Source organism: Scomber japonicus, chromosome 13, assembly GCF_027409825.1.
Source record: "Scomber japonicus isolate fScoJap1 chromosome 13, fScoJap1.pri, whole genome shotgun sequence".
NCBI classification, from domain to species: domain Eukaryota; kingdom Metazoa; phylum Chordata; class Actinopteri; order Scombriformes; family Scombridae; genus Scomber; species Scomber japonicus.
This window is the reverse complement of record NC_070590.1, coordinates 10,343,303-10,363,130: the sequence shown is the minus strand read 5'-3', so window position 1 is coordinate 10,363,130 and position 19,828 is coordinate 10,343,303. Positions and strand designations below refer to the sequence as shown.

The 19,828-nt window shown below is 41.6% G+C and overlaps 1 protein-coding gene across 3 annotated transcripts in view; it reads right to left on the bottom strand.

Annotated features, from left to right (window-relative positions):
- Positions 1–19,828, bottom strand: part of LOC128371915 (rap guanine nucleotide exchange factor 6-like) — a 149,892-nt gene that overhangs the window by 73,019 nt on the left and 57,045 nt on the right. The window contains exons 6-7 of one of the 3 annotated variants that reach the window (XM_053332311.1): positions 15,253–15,396; positions 13,465–13,482 (exon numbers count right to left, since the gene is read on the bottom strand). In XM_053332311.1, coding sequence (XP_053188286.1) covers positions 13,465–13,482; positions 15,253–15,396 — 162 coding nt within the window. Of the gene's footprint in view, positions 1–13,464; positions 13,483–15,252; positions 15,929–19,828 lie in introns of those variants that run through there. The other 2 variants (XM_053332310.1, XM_053332312.1) reach the window with 2 other exon arrangements.

Genomic DNA, 19,828 nt, shown 5'->3' with positions numbered 1-19,828 from the left:
CCTCTTCACTCACTATCTACGTCTTTCAAACTCCTTTCTCTGTCTCCTTGCAACTCTTTATCTCTCTACAGAGCTCCAGCGGTGCATGTGTGTCTCCAGCGGTGCAACTCCATTGTAAGGGGCCAGTGATCCCGTTCCCGTACCCCCAGCTTTAAGCTCTCGTCCCTGGTTAGCACTCACACCTCACACCGGCATTCTTCCTCTCCCTCCCACCCGTGGAGAGAAGCTACCGTGGATAGGATGCTGCGCTGTGGAGAGCCCAGCGCTAATGGGAAACGGAGGAGAGAGTGAGAGCGAGGGAGGAGGGAGGAGAATCCAGCTGAAAAAGAATGACATCACCTGTGCAGCGCGAGAGGGAGAGGGAGAGGGAAAGAGAGAGAGAGAGAGAGGGGATGGGAGGTGGTGTGGATGAAGCGAGCGAGAGCAGGCAGAGGGAAACTGCATTAGATGGATTGGCTGCTGAGCAGATGTGGATGAGAGAGAGTGAGGGACAGATGGAAAGAGAGAGGGAATGGGAAAGACAGAGATGGAGAGGAAAGAGAGGGAGCATCTTTATTGATCTACTGGTAACATAAAGCTGAGTGTATTGAGGCAGCCCCCTCCCCTTTGTGAGCGGCGAGCTGCATAAATTACAAAATACAGGGGGGTGAAGCATAAATCATGGAGGCCCTATCAGATACAAGGACAGACGCTGGCGGTATTTTGGCGAATGTGAACGCGCGACACAATAGCACAAGCCGATAATGGGTTTTCCCCCTCCTAAGAGACCCCATCATGAGGATTTGCTACGCAGCAGACAGGATTTGACGTATGAAAGGCACATTGCAATTGCAGATAAATCACTCGGTGCATCCCTGAGAAAAATACTGAGGCAATAAAGACATTAGGCTGAGACGTCTGCAGACCTGGTTCTGATGATAAGTACAAATAATTCTCCAGTTTCTCCAACTTAAAACATCAGATCGCGAAACACCACCCAAGAAAGTTAGACGGACCAAGAAGAAGGTATTAGGAAGACGCCCCGCCTACACACGCAGCTCAATAACACTTATATGTAATCTTCACAAGTGAAAGTTTTTACCAAATCACTAAATCAATGCTTAGAGGAGATCACAACCCCTCTTTAAAGAACACAAGCTCAGCAGAAACAAATAGTAGAAGCGTGACCTGAAACTTGAGGTAACCGATACTCACTCTATTACAGAAAATAAGACATTTATCTCAAACATTCAAGCAGAATATGAAATTTCACACTCAATTTATATTTTTCCTCCTTAGAAACTCGAAATCTAAATTTTGAGACGAACACGTCTAGAATTTTTTACACTAACTTAATCGAGCTGCTTATCAAACTCCTGCTATCTGATAATTAAGGTGGCGATAAAAACTTGAAACTACATGCCTTTCAGTGTGTGGTGAGTACAACTTCACGAGTTGAAATCCCAGCTCAGTGAATGATCTCATGTATACTTTACCTTTTTAATGCATTTGTCATAACTACTGGATAAAATTATTTACTGGTTAAATACAGGAAGTGCATGTTCTGCTTCTCTTTACTGTTATTAAGAGGTAAAAGCATTTCAGTTGCACGCATGTAAACAAGTGAAACCCCCCTCTGCAATAATAGCTTCACTGTACAGATCAGCATATAATAGAAGTTCTAATATATGACAACATTTTAGAGCAGCACTGCCCTCGTTCTGCCTTCCTTTCCTACATCTTGTTTATTCTGTGCAGTAACCGGCTTGTGCTCTGTAGTATTTGTGACGTTGGGACAAAAGATGAGAGAGAGAGAGAGAGTGAGAGAGAGAGAGTGAGAGAGAGAGAGTGAGAGAGAGAGAGAGAGTGAGAGAGAGAGACAATAGGAGCTGTCTGGCTGTTTGAACGGCTGATTCTCCTCCAGCAGAGGAGAGATGTCAGCTTCTATTACCAGACACTTCAGAGAGGGGAGGATCTCTCTCTCTCTCCCTTTTCTATCTTTCTGACCTCCCTCCCCTCTCGTTCAGTACATTCCTAGCCCCCTCACTGTCTGTGTTTTCTTCTCCGACTCCCACTTTCCTCCTTCCTTCCCTTTCCTCTCTTTAATTAAAGAAAAAAATTCCTCTTTCCTTTTTGCAATCTCTGCCTCTCCTTTATCACGTTCACCTCGAATCAGCTATTTCTTTTATTTGCTTCCTTCATATACAGTTCCCTCTTAAGATCTCACTTTCCCCTTTCATCTCATCTCATGATCAGCTGCCCATCTATCCATCTCCTTCTCTACCTGCTCCCATTTTTACTCCCTTTCTGCTTGCTGCTATGAATCAGGAATCGGTACCCTCAATTCTCTCTCCTCTGTGTGTGTATGTGAAACCATACGCACCTCCCGACTAGGAATGACATCATCTTTTTACTCTGCAGCCAATCGGATGCAAGCACATGGAGCCCTGCCTTCAGAGGAGTGTTATGTACACAAGAGAGACACAGAGAGAAGAGGGAAGGGAGAGCGATAGAAATAGATTATAAAAAATGGAGACCGATGGATAGAAGGATACTGGAGGAAGAATAAAGGGGGGGGCAGTCGATTAGAAAAGATGAAACGGAGATGGAAGCAGAGAGAGGAATCACAGTTTGAGGAGACTAATTATGTTATTTAAATACACCACTACAGTGGAAAGACAGACACAGACACACACACACACACACGGACACACGGACACACACGGACACACACGGACACACACGGACACACACACAGACACACACACACACACACCTTAACCTCAACCTTTACACATGAATGAAATTACTGAACACTGAATGGATTAAGGACTCCAGGCCTAATGGAGGGGTCTGTCAGTGAGTGTATACACAGTATGAGTGTATGCCAAGAAAGAGGGGTTGAAAGTAAGTATATAAGAGTCTCTCTTGAGGTTGTGTGATTGTGTTCAGACAGTTTGTGTGTGAGTCTTAGTGTGTATTAGTGTACTTACTGCAGTCTTTTCCCTTTCTCATATGAGTGCGCGAAGCACTATATCATTCCCTTACCCTGCTGTCAAAGCCCCAGCCTTAATAAACACAGGCGCACATGCACACACATACACGTGTGCACACACACACACAAATGCACAGCGGCTGTGTTTGCTTGAATTCTCTCAAAGAAATATAACAAAGGCTAACTATGAGAGAGAACATTTGAAAAAACTTACTTTCATAACTTTGGAGCTTTTTAGTGAAGCCCTGCGGGTTTGCAGAAACACAGTGAGGCTGCACTGAAGTCCAGCTTTAGACAATACTGGCTGATCATCATCCACTATAAAACTCTCATCACAATGTTCTGTTAAACATTCGGTTTCTAAAGTCAGAAAGCATTGTACTGCAATAAAAGATGCTAGTTAAACGTTAGTAAACACAGACATTTGATAAGTTGGTTAAATATTAATATTAAAAAGCTAAACTAGGAGTTAGTAGCAATCAATACAAACACACATTGTAACATTTTTTTAAAATATATTTTCAATCTAAACTACCATCTGTCTTGCTTTATCACCACAATGACCAAAAGTGCTGCCAAAGTATTTCATTACTTATTGAATAAAGATATGACTAACATGTGAGAACTCAGATATAATAAATGACCTCAGACCAAAAGGGCATGACAGATACAAACAGCCAAAACACAAACAACAAAAAGATCAAATGAGGCAAAAAGAAAAGATGAAGCCAATGTGACACCAATAAATTCCAAGCTCAAGTAAATATCTCCATAAATCACTGTATTGGCTCAGTCTTGAAGCATTTGCCTAAACTAATTTTGACTTGAGAGGAAGATTTGGGGGAGTTAGAGTCACACTTCTACAAAGTATACAAATCATAATGAATAGAGTTGTACATCTGTGGTGTCAAAAACATGAAACTTCAAAGGAGTCAAGTATCTTGTCCTGCGTGCCTGACCTGATTATCAGTTCAAAACCAAAAAAAAAGTAAAGACACGCTTATTTACATGAGACATCTCAGAGGAGCGTTTACTGTATCTCAGTATGTGATGATGTGAAATCTGTCTGCACAACACAGAGCAGGATATACATCACACAGGAAGGACTTCCTGGAACAGTCAATGTGCAACTGACTGACTGTGTGTGTGTGTGTGTGTGTGTGTGTGTGTGTGTGTGTGTGTGTGTGTGTGTGTGTGTGTGTGTGTGTGTGCTTCTGCGTGTGCACGTCTGGTCAAGTCAGTGCTTCATAGACAAGATAAAAGAAAAGATGTGAGAGTCATAAATAACAACTTGGCCGATGAATCAGAGAAGAAAAGTTGAAGAGAGTGATCAAGGGACAAGTCAGAAAATCACAGACAGACAAAAAAAAGAAAGAAAGTGTGCTTTTGTTTTATTAACTAGAAAATACACAGAAAGGGCAAAATTGAAAGAAAAAGGACAAATTCAGACAGGCGCCGATAGACAGGAAATGTCATCTTGTCTAAAGGCACAGCGCGTTGACAGTCAGAGATACTCACACACACACACACACACACACACACACACACACACACACACACACCAGACGGTTCACACTGACTAGACGTCGCATCCTGTGTGAGTTTGTGTATTAAGTGTGTGTGTTGCTCAGCGATGCGCGGCGTGGCTCAGTGATTTCTGACGGGATTCTGTCTCTCTTTTGTCACTCGGCCTGCCGCTAGTGGGACTACTGCCCCCCTGGGACACCACCACACACACACACACACTCAGCTCTGTACCCTCACATGCCCTCATAAAGTGGACGACCACATTGTGTGTGTGTCTGTGTGTCTGGCTACTGCTCCTCAGCTAATCAGTTCTGCCAGGCTAATTAAAAAGTGTCAGCTGACTAAAGCCCCTGTAGCACTGTAATACACAGATGTGTATGCACACACACAAAAACACACAGAGAAGTGCTGAGTTGTTAAAGGCCTACATTTTTCTGCAGGATGGCTGTGCAGCAATTTCCACAGACAATATGACACTCTGCCTCTTTTACAACACAATTAATGAGTAGGTTGAGGAGGAGGAGGCTGGCAGCATCCTTACAGAGCAGACAGTAGGCTGGGATTAGAAAGTCACTGGTTTGAATCTCTTGAATTTGATCCATTTTGTGTAGAAGCATATAACAGTAAACTACTACTACAAAGTGTGTCAGGACACTTGCATAGTGGCAAAATAAATATTTCTAAAACATCTGTATCTGTACATTAGTATTTATTCCCACCCAAATGTATGTGACTTTCCATTCTCTATTTATTAAGACACGTTGTGCTATCATTTGGGGTAACGGTCATGCTAACTGTTATAATGTCACCTCACAGTAAGGAGAAGACGGTTAAATGTCTGTTTGGAACCACTGCTCTGATGGTTTCCTGTGTACAGTCAAAGAAGACAAAATGTACTAAACTGTACGCTTCTACAAACCACACGGCGAAACAAACAACGTGAACGTGGCCATCAGATCATACATGTATGTGTCAGCGAGTGTTTGTGTGAGTGAGCATGTCTGTCTGTCTCTGTCTGTCTGTCTGTCTGTGTCTGTGTGTGTCTGTCGGACAGGAATTCCTGCCGTTTAAACAAGCCCTTCCCTTCCTGGTCCCTGCAGAGTTACACAGAGCTTCAAGTCCAGAAAAAACATAGAGATGCAAAAACATAAAACAGGAAGTGAACAAGGTATTTATCAGCGAAAAAAAAAAATATTGCAATGACACTCTTGGCAAATGAATGACAACCATCTGTGTTTTGACCTTGAACTGAAGGTTGAGTGTCATTTTGAAAAGTGCCCGTGATAATACAGTATGTACTTTCTGCACACTTCCTAAAAAACATGATAAGTGTTGTCTGATGTGACGCACACGATGAAGAAACAAGTACATGAAAAACCAGTTAATTGTCTTCCTTCTATTCCAGAGAATGAACGTAAATAGAGACGAGAAGGGTCTTCACAGAGAGTAAGAACTTCATGGACCAGACAGACATAACGAGAGCAAATATGAGGAGACAGTGAGTCAGAGACGAGCACGCAAGAGAAAAAAGTTAAATGAGAGGAGCAGACTCGTGGATGAAAAATTTAGACTAACAGAAGGAAAGGGGCGGGGGGTGGGGGTGGGGGGGTGGGATGAAAAGAAGGGAAAGGGCTGTCAGCGGGATTTCACAAGGTGAAGGAGAGGTAAGAGAGGACAAGTAAAGGCTTTTTCCTCCCCAACAGGATTCAGGTTGTGTTTTCTCCCAATTGTATCTACTTCAAAGATACTTCTTGTTTTCTTTCTTTCTTCTTCTTCTTTTTTTTTTTTAGGTGTCCCTGATTGGAGTTTTACATTCAAGATGAACTATAGATTGTCCTTCAGCTTCAACTGGCTGTTCACAAACTGAAGAGACATTTTGAAAATAGATTTTAAAGTGTTCAAAGCTTATAAGGATCCATTCATAGTCATAACTGAAGAGAAACAAGAGTAAAAAGAGAGAAAAGCCTGAAGGTGTATTAATATAAACGTAAAGTACAACGAGTACATACTGTGTGTCCGTATGTCGGTGCATATTTCATGGAAAACATAAAATATTATCATAATAAGGGAGATGGAGGTTAGACGGAGGGAAATAACAGGGAGGGAAGATGACAAGGAGTGTAAGGGACAGAGGTAATGGGAGGGGCGGAGTGAAGGAAGGAGGAGGAGGAAGAAGAGAGAAGAAGCACAGAGGAACATAGAGAAGGAGTTCAACAAGGTCGTCATCTTAGTGCTGCTGATGTAATCCCTAAAATTAGAAGCAACAACAGCCGCAGATAGTGCCCCACTGGTACACTGCTGTACACACGCACACACACACACACACACACACACATACACACACACACACACACACACACAAGCATGCTGTCAGATTTCAGAGCGACACTTTAAAGTATAGAATTTAAGACTGCAGTTGTGAGTCAATGTGATGGGAAATCTAAAACACTTCCAATGAATTCTGAGACTATAAATGTGTAGTTCAGGGACACACAGCATGACCAGGGTGATTCTAGCTCTGTAAAACAATTATACTGAAATAAAGCCTTGTCTACATTATTCAAAGAGTGAGACACTGCATGTTAAAAAATACCATCCAAAGTCCTGCCAAAGTGTTTTAAATATGTGCTTAGTGTGTGTGTGTGTGTGTGTGGATGATGAGTGCAGCAGGAGTCCAGCAGCAGGGCTGGAGAGCCACTGAGCCACCCCGAGTCTGTGGTTTTATTGTTTGTTTGTAGGCGCCGATCACGACCGAGTTGAGCATTTTAAGTCTGAGTCACAATTTGAGTAAGTAAATAAGTTATTGACTGACTGCTTGGATGAAGATTATTGGTGGTTTTGTTGCTTATTCTGTTTATGTGCTCAGTAGCTTTTACCCAAATCTTTCACATTTGTCGCCTCTTACAATAGCGGTACAACATTTATCTATGCCCTGAGTCTAAGTTTGAATCATTCATCGCCATAAACACATGTCTAGAGATAGAAAATCAATCTTTTTCTGTGCATGTGGCAACCAGTACAGCTATGTTTGAAAATCAAGACACATCTGTCACACAGGCAAACCGCAAGAATTAGACATAAAGAGGTGGATAAAAGATAAAGGATCAACAATTTATTAGGATGAAGGTGATGTGACGTATTTGTAACATGTGCTTTTTGTTTTAGGTGTTTAAAAAAAAAAGCAACCAAAATAAAGTAAGAACTTTCAGCTTTGAGGCCCTTACTGGGTCGTTTTGCAGAAGTGAGCTCAAGTTAAAGCTAATGCTGCACATTACTTTCAAGTCCTATTAACCCTAGTTAGATCCGTTCGTCCCGTACCTCCTCCTCCGACCTCCCTCCTAAGCTGAACCCTCTTGAACCCTGTTTTCTCTGTCACCCCCATCCTTCCCGTCTCCCATTAAATCCCCATCCGACCTTCCAACAACCTTCACCTTTTTGCCCCATCCCTCCATCCCCTCGACACACCGCCCCCTCCTTGTGCTGCACGCCCACTCATTTTTTTCATTACCAGTCAACCCCCATTATCTTCATTTCACTCTTCCTTTCACCTCACTCGACTCCTTTTCTCCATCCCAGTCACCTTACTTACTCCTATTACTTCCATTACATCCAATTATTCCTTCCCCTAGTAATGTTTGTGTCTATTTTTTGTTAACCATGTTCAAAAAGCCATTATTTCAGGTTATATTTTGTATGACTCAACTCTACTTTCAACCCCCCCACCTCCCGCCCCCCCCCCACACACACACGCTTCATTCTATCCTTCTCCATCCTCTCCTCTTTGATTTTTTTTTAAAAGGTTACTCTCATGGCATCCTGCTTCACTAGACAGAGTGAAAGGAAAAACAGGAAAAGGTGAGAGGACGTATGACAAAGGTCAAAATCTAGATCAAAATAAAGTAGGCACTGCCAAGATTGGTTTTCTTTCATTGGCTGCTGAGTCACCTGAATGTCAATGTGCCCCCCCCCCCCCCCCTTATTAGTCATGTAAGACTTAAGGATTTTTACTGCTTTACTAGTTAAGAGTAAAGTAGACTAATAGAGGAAATGACACATGTCAACTATTGTGATCATACTGACAGAACTTTGAATAATGAGGAGTGAAATTTAACACTTACAAAAAATGCAAAACAAACTGACTCATAAGCAAATTCCCATAAAAGGAGATGAAAAAAGTTGGTAGTCTATATTTGTACAATTTAAAAACAACTGCTGACTAATTTCTGGCTTTCCCATTTTATTTTTAGATTTTTTTTTTTTTTTTTTTGCCTTAATTACACAGTCAGAAGCGAAGAGGGAAACAGGAAGCAATGAGATAGTGAGACAGTGAGATGCAACCAATGTCTACAGAAGGAATCGAACTGGGCGTGATGTGGTTGCATGACATGCTGTAATCATCTGCCTATACCAGAGTGCCCCCATAACTCATTTTCTAGGCTATAATAAGGTATCATCCTCCTGCATTACCTCATGACTGTAAATCACTGCAAATCACTGCTCAAATTAAACAGCTCATTCATGTCAATTTAATATTCATGTCACCTGTTAATGATATATCCTGATGATTGATAAAGGTCAACAATTCCATAAGTTGGTACTTGATTAGATTTTTGACATAGTTAGGACAAAATTTACTTGACTTTTTTTCTGACTGAAAACCCACATAGTTTTTGTCCCTTATTCTTTTCCTCTCTCCTCCTTCCTGGCTCTCCTTCTCTCCCCGGGGCCCTGTTTGGTTTAGCAGTGGCAGAGCTGGTTAGAGACCCTTGAGGCTCAGCTGGCCCCACCTGCATTCTAATAGAAAGAGACCAGATGAGCCCACGAATGGACTGAATGCATTAAAGCAATGAGGGGCTTTAAAATCTAAGCAGACTTGAATGTTTTTCGCTCTGGACCAGCACAGAGACGATGAACAGCAAGACAGATACACGTAAAAACCTTAATACTGTATACATTTTAAACACACACATGGAGCTTATGTATGCACTGAATAGCACTAAAAAGCCAGACACACCCAAACACTGAGAGATATTCACACGCACAGTACTGTACATGTGTGCTTTTGCCTAAACGCAAATTTTTTAAAGAAATATGCACTCACCCACTCACACCCACTGTCTCTCTCTCTCACACACACACACACACACACACACACACTAGTGACAATGTAAATGAAGCCAAGAACATTACGGGAATGTTAACAACTTCATCATTATTTTATGCCAAGCAAAACTCTATAAAACTGACCGACACTAGTGAGCTCATTCCAATACAATCAGTGCAGGGAATTTGCTTTTTCAACAAACCAGTGCAGTGGCTAATACTCCACTGATCTCCCAGTCTGTTCACTGTCTAACCAGCCTGTTTCATACAAGAAAAGCTCTGAACAACCACGTTTTACCATGAGCTATGGATGAAAACTGTCTGATGGCTCAAGAACAGCAAATAGACAGACTGCATCTTCCCATCACCTCATCACCTCATCATGGTGACCTTCAAACCTGTTGAAAGATGATGCAGCTCTTCACACCAGGTTAACACTGCTATGAGAAAGCATCTGTATGAGTCACACGATGACTTGCTCCCAGCATGATGAATACAAAAACTGAGGTTTAACCTGATTGTAAGTGGTGACGTGAAGGTAACTTGAGTAATGTCACTGCATGACGAGTACAAGCTCATCAAATTGAGCTAATATGATACCATCAAATGTCAGCATTATCAAGGTGAAGTCATCGCTAATGGACCTCGAAACAGAAAGCTTATGTAATATATAAATTAAGTTCTTTTCAGTTTGACACCTCATTTTGACCTTGAGATTGTAGCTAACAAAACAATCTGACCACCAGGTTTGCAGTCTTACTGATAGGGGGGCTTCCACATTTCACTACCAAAAACTTATCTGACAACAAACTCAAGTGCATTCGCTCATTTAGTGTTAATCATTCCAGCTAACGTTAAAGCAACCGATCAAACACTGGTGCAGACTCAACAACTGGGCCGAGACTACCTGAGAAGGAGGTTCTCGGGACCCTTCCAAGCGGACCCTGGTGCCGTTTGCAATCTGAAAACCAAGATCTGTAAACATGAAGTTATTGGACAGACAGGTCAGCTCATTTATTACATTGTCTGATTGTCATTCTGTGTTATTCTGACCTACATAGGAACAGTATTCCTTATTCCAGTGACTGGCAGCAAGTTATGTAGCACTTCAATACTGTATCTGTATATTTATGTTTTCAGGTGTCACACAGGGTTCATAAAGAAGTAACTGATTGTGAGTATTATCTTCATAAGACCGCAAATCATGGTAAAATCACATACCTGCTATCATAAAATGATGTGGTTGGTCTGTTTGCTTTCAGACTATAAGGAAACCACACTGAACCCTGCTTCGATGCAGACTGAGATGTTACAATCGGTATCTGTCTGGATATTTGTTCCTGTCGCTGGGAGTTCATTTTAACAAAACCAAACACATTAGGTATGAAAGCTCTCTGAGTGAGAGGTGGGAGCAAGGGAAATGAAACCACTCTTTTAAAGCAAAGCATATTCAGCCTTTGACGGTTGAGACCAGTGAGAAAGTGATCTACGCTTTCTCTCTGCTGTTTAGGAGGAGGAGGAGGAGGTCTGGTGTAAAGCTGTAACTTGTTGCTTTGTGTATACACAGATTTCCAATCAGCGACTAAACATATCATCTAAAACCTCATGTGGGCAAGCAAGCAAGAAATGACTGTGCTAAAGAGCTGTTTGTGTACTTTTAAAAAGGGAATCTTGCCTACAGCAGCTTTTCACTAACCTCCTCCTCCGCCTAAAGGAATTTCATTAGACGTGCCTGATGCTTTACATTATTGATGCAGGTTTGCACACTTAGCTCACGTGTGTTCCTTATTAGCAAAATACAAGCGCTTAAGCTGTGGAGGGAGAAAAGGAGAAGCAGACATCAGACGTGCCTTCTGACAGGAAGTAAGCTAACCGCAAAACGCTGCAAAGTCAGATGCAACGTTTCCGGCGTGTACCGACTGAGTTTCTTCAAACCGGAGGAGAAGATGCTGTTTCCAAAAACCACGTAGCCTCATATGAAACAAAGAGCTTAACACAGCAATGGACGAACTCTAGAAAACAAGTCAAATCCGACAAACTGAATCTAAAAAAATCACATGGCTAATGCTGTACTACTGGCCTGTTTCTGTCTCTCTCCTAGCAGCCTTTAAATTCAGAATTTAGCCAAACACTGACTCCTAAAAGAGCATAACGTCAGACTTTGAAGATTAGATTCTAGTGTTGTACATACTGAACTATCATGTGCAGATGGCTCACCCCGCATCATGTTAAATTAATGATCCTGGGGTGCTCTGGAGTAGCCTGGCTGAAAAAAGCCCTTTGAGCAGGTTTCCCCCTGCAAGGCAAATGAGGTGATGGGTTCATCTATCTATCTCGGTTTGTCCAATGAGAGAAAGACAGTAACCCAGTGAGGCATCTGATGTCTTAATAAAGTGACTTTCTCTGTGTGTTGCTCTGCACTGTGTGTCTGTGTTTTGTGCAAATTGTATGTATGTGTGTGTATGTGTGCATGTCTAGTATGACTCTGAGTCATTAGTGAATCCCAGTGGTCTGCTGTGTTAGTGAGAGAATGCACAGGATCCTCTGTCTCTCATCCTGCTGGAAGAAGAATCGGGTTTCTGGATCAATGAGAATCTATCACAACCAGAGTCATCGCAGAATATAAAAAGATGTGAGATGAAATGCTAAAATAAAGCTTGAGCTAATCAGCTGTTTGTCTTTATCAGAAATACAAGCCTGTAGACTTTCTCATTGGTGTGATTTGTTAGTAGTAGATGTTTTGTCCTGTATATTTCCACCCTTTTATCTCTGCTCAAGACACAAGACTTATCTTTCTTTTTTCCCCCTCTCAATTCATAGCTTTAGGATCTCCATTCACTCCGGAGCAACCCATTAAGAGAGGGAGAGAAAAACACCAGTGCACACCAGTGATAATGGATCACTGATGTTATTATGGTTCGATAAGGCCCCCTAAACAACATCCTCTGATCCACTGCCAGAACTGTTCTCCTAGAGTGTGTATATGTGTGTGTGTGTGTGTGTGTACAATATACATTTATAGCCTGTGTAACATCCACTCATTAACATGATGTCATTACAAATGGGCAACCCCCCTAACATGCATTAAATAAGAAAAGAAAAAATGCCTGGAGGTGGAGGTTTTTTATGACATTTTAAAGAGGGTTATGCCACCAAAACCAGCTACTTGCTCTGATGACTTATTAATTAGAGTGAGGAAAGAGGTTGTTAATGAATCAAATGATAAACCGATCAATCAATGACCTCTTTAAGCGTGGCTACGTCTCAACAGCAGCACCACACACACACACACAACACTGCTGACACATCAAAAAACTGGAAAATACAAGGTCACATTTTTCAATATCCACTTTCAGGAATATGATCTTTTAATGTCAATCTGACCCAAATATGGACAGGGAACCTGGAAATGACACGTTCAAGTTGTCTCAAGTCGTCTGTCCTGACTCCTGACAGGTTGAAATGTCCAAACAAAAACACTTCGTCCTCCATTTGTTAACCAGTCAGTTGTCGTTCCCAGCATGCATCTGTTTATTCCACAGTTAGCCCTCCTTCCTAACTGCCACCCACAGTGTCATCAGAGAGCAGTTTGTGTGTATGTGTGTCTGTCTGTGTGTGTGTGTGCATGTGTGTGTGTGCATGTGTGTGTGATAGCCTTGCAATGACCCTGCTTTTCCCAACGCTGCCTGTTTCTAAATAACAAGTACCTCAACCAGGAGTGATTCACACGTACATTCACACACACATACTCATCAACCTGATAGATGTGGAAATGCTCCAAAAAAAAAAAAAAAAGGATGGAGCGACAGAGAGACAGACATGAATCTAGGGACAGTGTGTCATTTTCTGTTTCCTCCTACCTGGTTGTTGACATAATCCTGAAGGCATCAGCAGACACATGAAAAGGGAAGAGAAACAAACAAAATACAGTCAGAATTGGACAGTATGCAAACTCTGTATGTCTGTGTGTGGCAAGTGTGAAACATGTACAGTGAAGCATATCGCACTCTTCAAATCTATATTCTCATATCACAAAAGAAAAGTGAGCATGTCAAAAGTCCCATGTAGTCACTTAGCAATCACATGTCACACCACAATGATTTTGTGTCACTGACATTTTTCTTTTTAGCTATATACGTTCCACTAGTTTTGTCTTGCTGGTAGTCCTCCTGTGCTAGCACATCCTAGCCAGGTTAGCCTTTACATAATAAATGTAGTCACAGAAAAGAATGTGGTGGGATTCGGCGACGCTGAAGGCTAGAAATGTAATTTAAAAAAGTGGAACAATCACCAAGAGAATATGGAGGCAGGTAGGGTCGGCAGAGGACACTTTAAGCTCTCCATTAAGCTCCTTTGTAACGCCCCGGGGAGTTTGAGTGAGCGGGGAAAGTGTGTGTGTGTGTGTGTGTGTGTGTGTGTGTGTGTGTGTGTGTGTGTGTGTATGTGTGTGTGTGAGCTAAGTGTGGGAGATTGTGGGCCTGTGTATCCGTGCCGTGTGTGTGTGTGTGTGTGTGTGTGTGTGTGTGTGTGTGTGTGTGTGTGAGCTAAGTGTGGGAGATTGTGGGCCTGTGTATGCGTGTGTGTGTGTGTGTGTGTGTGTGTGTGTGTATGTGTGTGTGTGTGTGTGTGTGAGCTAAGTGTGGAAGTTTGTGGAAGTTTGTGGGCCTGTGTGCGCGCCTTTGTGACTGTGTGTGTGTGCCTTTGTGACTGTGTGTGTGTGTGTGTGTGTGTGCCTTTGTGACTGTGTGTCTGTGTGTGTGTGCCTTTGTAACTGTGTGTGTGGTAAAGCGTGGCAACTGGTGATTACTAGAAACTCTAACTGACAGAGTGCTGGCCCCTCTGATACTATCAAAGGGAGGGAAACTCAGAGTCATTCAAAAGGAAAGACAGACTCACACATGTAGAGTTTCAATACTACTCACCACAAACCTGACAGTGTCAAAATGGCCTCAAAGACACCTAGTTTACTTATCCCTAAATATTATCCATTTCCCCATTTACTGGATAAAAAATATAGGTAACATTATAATATTTGGGGCTTTTTGTCTTCCCTCTGAGCAATGTAACAAGACCCTCACCAAGACCCTCACTGTGCTATAAATATAAACTGTCACAGTGTATTTTCTACCAGCTTTTGTCATCCACCAGTCACCAGTCCTTTTAAATCATCTTCTTCCATAATCAACACAATGAACAAACTACTGATGGGGGCTTTATACTGTAGATCTTTGCATATGTCAGCTACTAATGTGAACTAAGTATGTAATGTTAAGTATTACAGAAGGATTTGCAGGATTTGATCAACTTGATAAGCTTTAGACTGAGGACACTTTCCAACTTAAGATCTGTCACAGCTGAGATACTTAGTCAAATTGTCAGTGTGTTTAAAAATATAAACAGAAACTGTCTACTAAGAATGTATTTTAACCCCCTGAAAACAGCTGACTGTTATTTAAATATACAGAATCTAACCATCTATGCATGTTTAGTAAAAGAAATGATAAGGAGCACAAAAGATAAGTGTTTAGTTGTGGTCCTACTATGAAAGCTTCTTATTGTTCTACATCAATCCATGAGTGGACATGTGACAGCTACATTCAACAAGGAAATCATATACACCGTTATCATTAGCTCGATGTTACCCTTACCGTGTTGTAGCTGGCGGGTTCTTGGCCGTCTGTGATGAGTTCCCGCTCTCCCCTGGGGTTGACCCTCCTAAAGCGCCGCCTGGACCTCCGCTGGGATCCCTCTCTCTGCAGGAAGCTGTCGTCCCCCTCGCTGCCGTTATCCACCTGCAATACACAGTCAACACCCTCCTCAGAATAGCAGCTTCTAAGGGATTCACACCTGCAACCTTTGAGCGTGTGGGAACAGCTGCAGGACTGATCCACACAGTTGGGGTCCTGGGAGCAAGGCTCAGAGCAGCTACGTTTGAGTAATTCAGACTTTTGGGTCTTAGAGACTGAATTACAATTTGTAAGCTCCGAGTTTTGTGTCTTAATTTCTGATTTGTGCTTTTTGTAATCCGAGTTTTGGCTCTTTAATTCGGTTGAGGTCTGAGAGTCGGAGTTGTTATCCTTTGATGAGTCCTCTTCCTTTTTCTTTGGCTTCTCTTCACATGTTGGAGATTCTGGGATCTGACCCTGCTCTTCTGCTGGCTCCTGGTTGAACATCCAGTTCTTCCAGAGCGCAGAGAGCCGGTTCCAGCGGAGCACACTCATCCGGACGAGAGGACGGGATCAGAACAACACATAAAAGCAGGAAATACCACAAGAGGGGAGGAACAAAAAAAAAAAAACCCAGTAGGGAAACACTTCTATACAAAAGATGAATAGAAGTATTGCGTCCAAATTTTTTAAAACAAGTTCTGAAAATCCAGGGGGGGATCCTGTAACGCTTACATCCTTTGAGGGTATCCAAAACAAAAGACAGGAAAAAGAACCGAATTAGCAATGAACAAACAAAAAGATTGCCAACGAGGACAGAAAAACGTGGGTCGTCTGTCGTCTTTTTTGTCTCTGATTAGGCAATAGTTGTCTTCTTCTGAGGGACGAAGAGTTCAGCTGCTCCACATGTTGCATACTCACTGGCTGAGTTACTCACATGCTTGCTTGTTCTCTCTGGCTGTGTAACACGCGCACAGAGCATAACACAGAGCACACAGTTTCCTCCAGGAAACCGTAAATACACAAGTATCCTCGCCAAGCAGAAAAAAAAGAAAAAAAAACAGCACAGCACACAGATTCCGGCCATACAATTCATTCTCCGTAATCTTTTGCGCCGGTCTGTTGTTGAGGGAGGAATTTGTTTTGTTTCTTTATTGCATAACGTTAAGTAAGTCAACAGCCTCATTATGTCACTAATGACAATGCTTTAAAAAAAATTTAAAAACTTTTTTACTGATTTTTCTGAGCTTAAGTGTTTCATTTTATATGTACTTGAGTTGATTTTCGATGTTATTTTTTATTTTGCTTCAACTCTTCTTTTATTCATTTTTTGTTTCCAGCTGAATCATTTATGACTGATATTTTAAGTAATATTTTTAAAATCTTCAGACTCTACCCCTTCTTCTGTGATGCTTCTTTCTTTTGAATTATTACTTCCAAATTAGTTTGTTAACTAAACTGTCATGTATGCATCTATAGATTAATGCATTCAAATGTTTTATCTTTGTTGGCTCTGTGTGTCTGTTCATTTATCCATTCACATATCAGTTCTGGGGTCCACAGATCTTACTTGATCTCCATAACAGGTTTACAATACATATAATTTACAATATATAACAATACATATTTGGTTAAATAGCGGATAAGCTAAACTGTGCAGAGTTACAAAAGTCTTCTTAACTTTGGAAGCACTAAAATTAGAAATAAAGTTAATAACATATAAAAGGACAGTTCCAAAAATATAAAAAAACATTATGGGCTACATTTAAAGTTATTAGCCCACAGTATTAAAATGGTTGGGAAGGATGTTTCCTCAGTCTTTCAACTTCCCCTTTTAAACTTACTGTACAGTGCACATGGTATGAAAGAATAAGACTTGGTCACACTGTAATCACTCCACAGACTGTTTTTGTAAGTGGCCACTGTGTTTTTCCCCAAGGACCTCAGGTCAGTCATGTGTGTTCACAGAGGTCTTAAATATACACCCATGATCTGCAACAAACAGTTACGAGGAGATATGATGACTGTGTTTGTATATGTGTGTCTGTGTGCGTGTGTGTGTGTGCGTGTGTATTTAGAGGGAGGTATAAAGACAGCCAGGACTAATATTGTTGCTGTGTCCCCCTTCCTGTATTCCCCATGTAACAAATACAATAAAATCCATAAAAAGACAACAATTCTGATTCCTAAAAGCAAACATCACTGAGCATCATGGTAGTTGAACTGTAATGGACTTTGAAACAACTGCATGAGGGATAGTCCGACTATAAAATACCAAAGGTGCAAGGATTGGTATTGATATGTCCCTTTTTAAGACAAAAAAAAAAAGAAAAGTCATGTCATCTTGTTTTAACGAGCCTCATGAGACAAACAGCTGGGAGATAATACAGAGGAAATTCAGGGAGGGGGAGGTTAGATATGTACCAGACTTTCATGTCTCTCCTGTGACCATATAACCATCTTTTCTGTCTCACTGTGTCTGTGCCTCTTTGGCTACTAAACAGAATAACCCCCAGCCCCCCACCCCCACCCCTCACCATCTATCCCGTGACCACCAGTTCTGTCAGCCATTGAGACCTCTCGCCTTTTGCCTTTCTTTTTTCTCCTGACAGACGGTCATGGCCCATAATGTGACCATATTTCCTGTTTCCTCTATCCATTTAAATATGTGTGTGTGACTAACTTCTCATGTACTCATCTGTCAGTTTACATTCCTTTGTCTATCTGATGGCATGCCTGCCAGTGTGCATCATCCCCTTTCGGAAGCTTCTCTAGCTTGCTCTAGTCATTCATTCCTTACTCCCATTATCTCACTGCTTACTTCTTTTCATTCCCCTCCGTTCCCACCAAACACACACACACACACACACACACACTATAAAACACCCCCACCCCGTCAGTCTGTGAATGTCACTCCTGTGACCAGAGTCATGACTACAGCCACAGATTACACTACCTCTACTATTCCCATGGACCTAATTAGCTGATTGGCTGCAATGCAGTGTGACTCGACCACAGTCCCTCTGCTCTCTGTGCTTATGCATTTATCTGGGAGTGCGTGCGTGTGTGTGTGTGTGTGTGTGTGTGTGTGTGTGTGTGTGTGTGTGTGTGTGTGTGTGTGTGTGTATGCGTGTGTGTGTTCCATGTTTGTGTGTATTGCGTTCCTGACAGTTTTTCTTGTCATTTTCAGTCCTCAGTGATACGGAGGCTATCCAAAAATGACTCCTTTTCATGTTTTAAAAGCATCATTGAAGACAAACGCTCACTGCTGAGCTGCAGCCACTCTGTCCATTGCTGGTGTCTTTTTTTTCTTGGTTTTCGGAGAAGAGATGCCACATTTTTATTTGTCTGTTAAGCTATTCAAGCAATTTTATCCGATCTATAACAAACAATTTCCTGCTGCCGCCTGAAACTTAATATGCCTTAATTACTATCCAGCACAAGACTTTCCCAGGAAAAACTCATCTCAATGACGTTAGTACAGCTGGCAAATGTGTGATTTTATTCTTTCTTGCACCAACAACTTATATGACTATCCTTAGCCTCGGAAGAAGAACATGAAGTTGACCTTTTGAATCTCTTGACCTGAGATTTGCATGACTTAACAGTAAAAGTCCAAACTGCCTGTGAAGCTAAAATCTGATAAATGCTGGACTTCTTTACACCGTCACATAATATATTGAAGAAGATAATAAGATAGAACTTTTGTCAGGCATGACATAATCAACAAAATAATAATCTCTGTGTTTAATGACTGAATGCTACATGTCAACATAATCACATCAGAAAAGTCAAAACAGGGCTGTTGTACCAGTCTGTAAAACAATATATATTCTCTAGAGGTTTTCCTTTACTGGTCAAGATAAAAACAACTGTTCATTTATAGGACTAAACATCTCCTATTATCTTATTAAGTGCTGCCAAAGCCTCATGGGAGCTGTAGTTGAGAAGTTAGCAGAAGTTAGCCTGGCATTGGAGAGTGATTTTGGCTTTATATAGTGTGCCAACCCTCGCTCCTCGCTTTGGTGTATTGTACTTGTACTTGTTTACTTCCTCTGAATGTGATACTTCAGACCCAAAGGCCCCACCCTGCTCTGCTGCTCCACGACTGGTATAAGCATTAGAGACCATTTAAAGAAGTGGACAAGATGAGAATATGCTTGGATATTAATAATGGCCTTTACACACAATCTCATTTCAACCTTTCAAAACAGACATGTGTAGACACATTAAGGCACATCATGTTGTTCATCCACTCCTTCTCCCTCCTCATCACCAACATCTCTCTCTAATCTTCCAGGATGATAAAGGAGACAATTTAATACAAACTTAGCTACGTTTTATTCAAACCAATTCATCCCTTTAGACAAAAACTCTTTATTATAATTAAATCTGATTTTATCCCTTGTTCCCCAACAGCCACCTGAGTCAACTGAGCATGTAGGCTTTTTTTTCTCTGCTAATTCCACAACATCCATACATCACGTCATCACACCTGGAAAATGGTCTGTACCCACCACTCCCTTTCACTGCAGCAACAGCCACTAAATGGACCCAC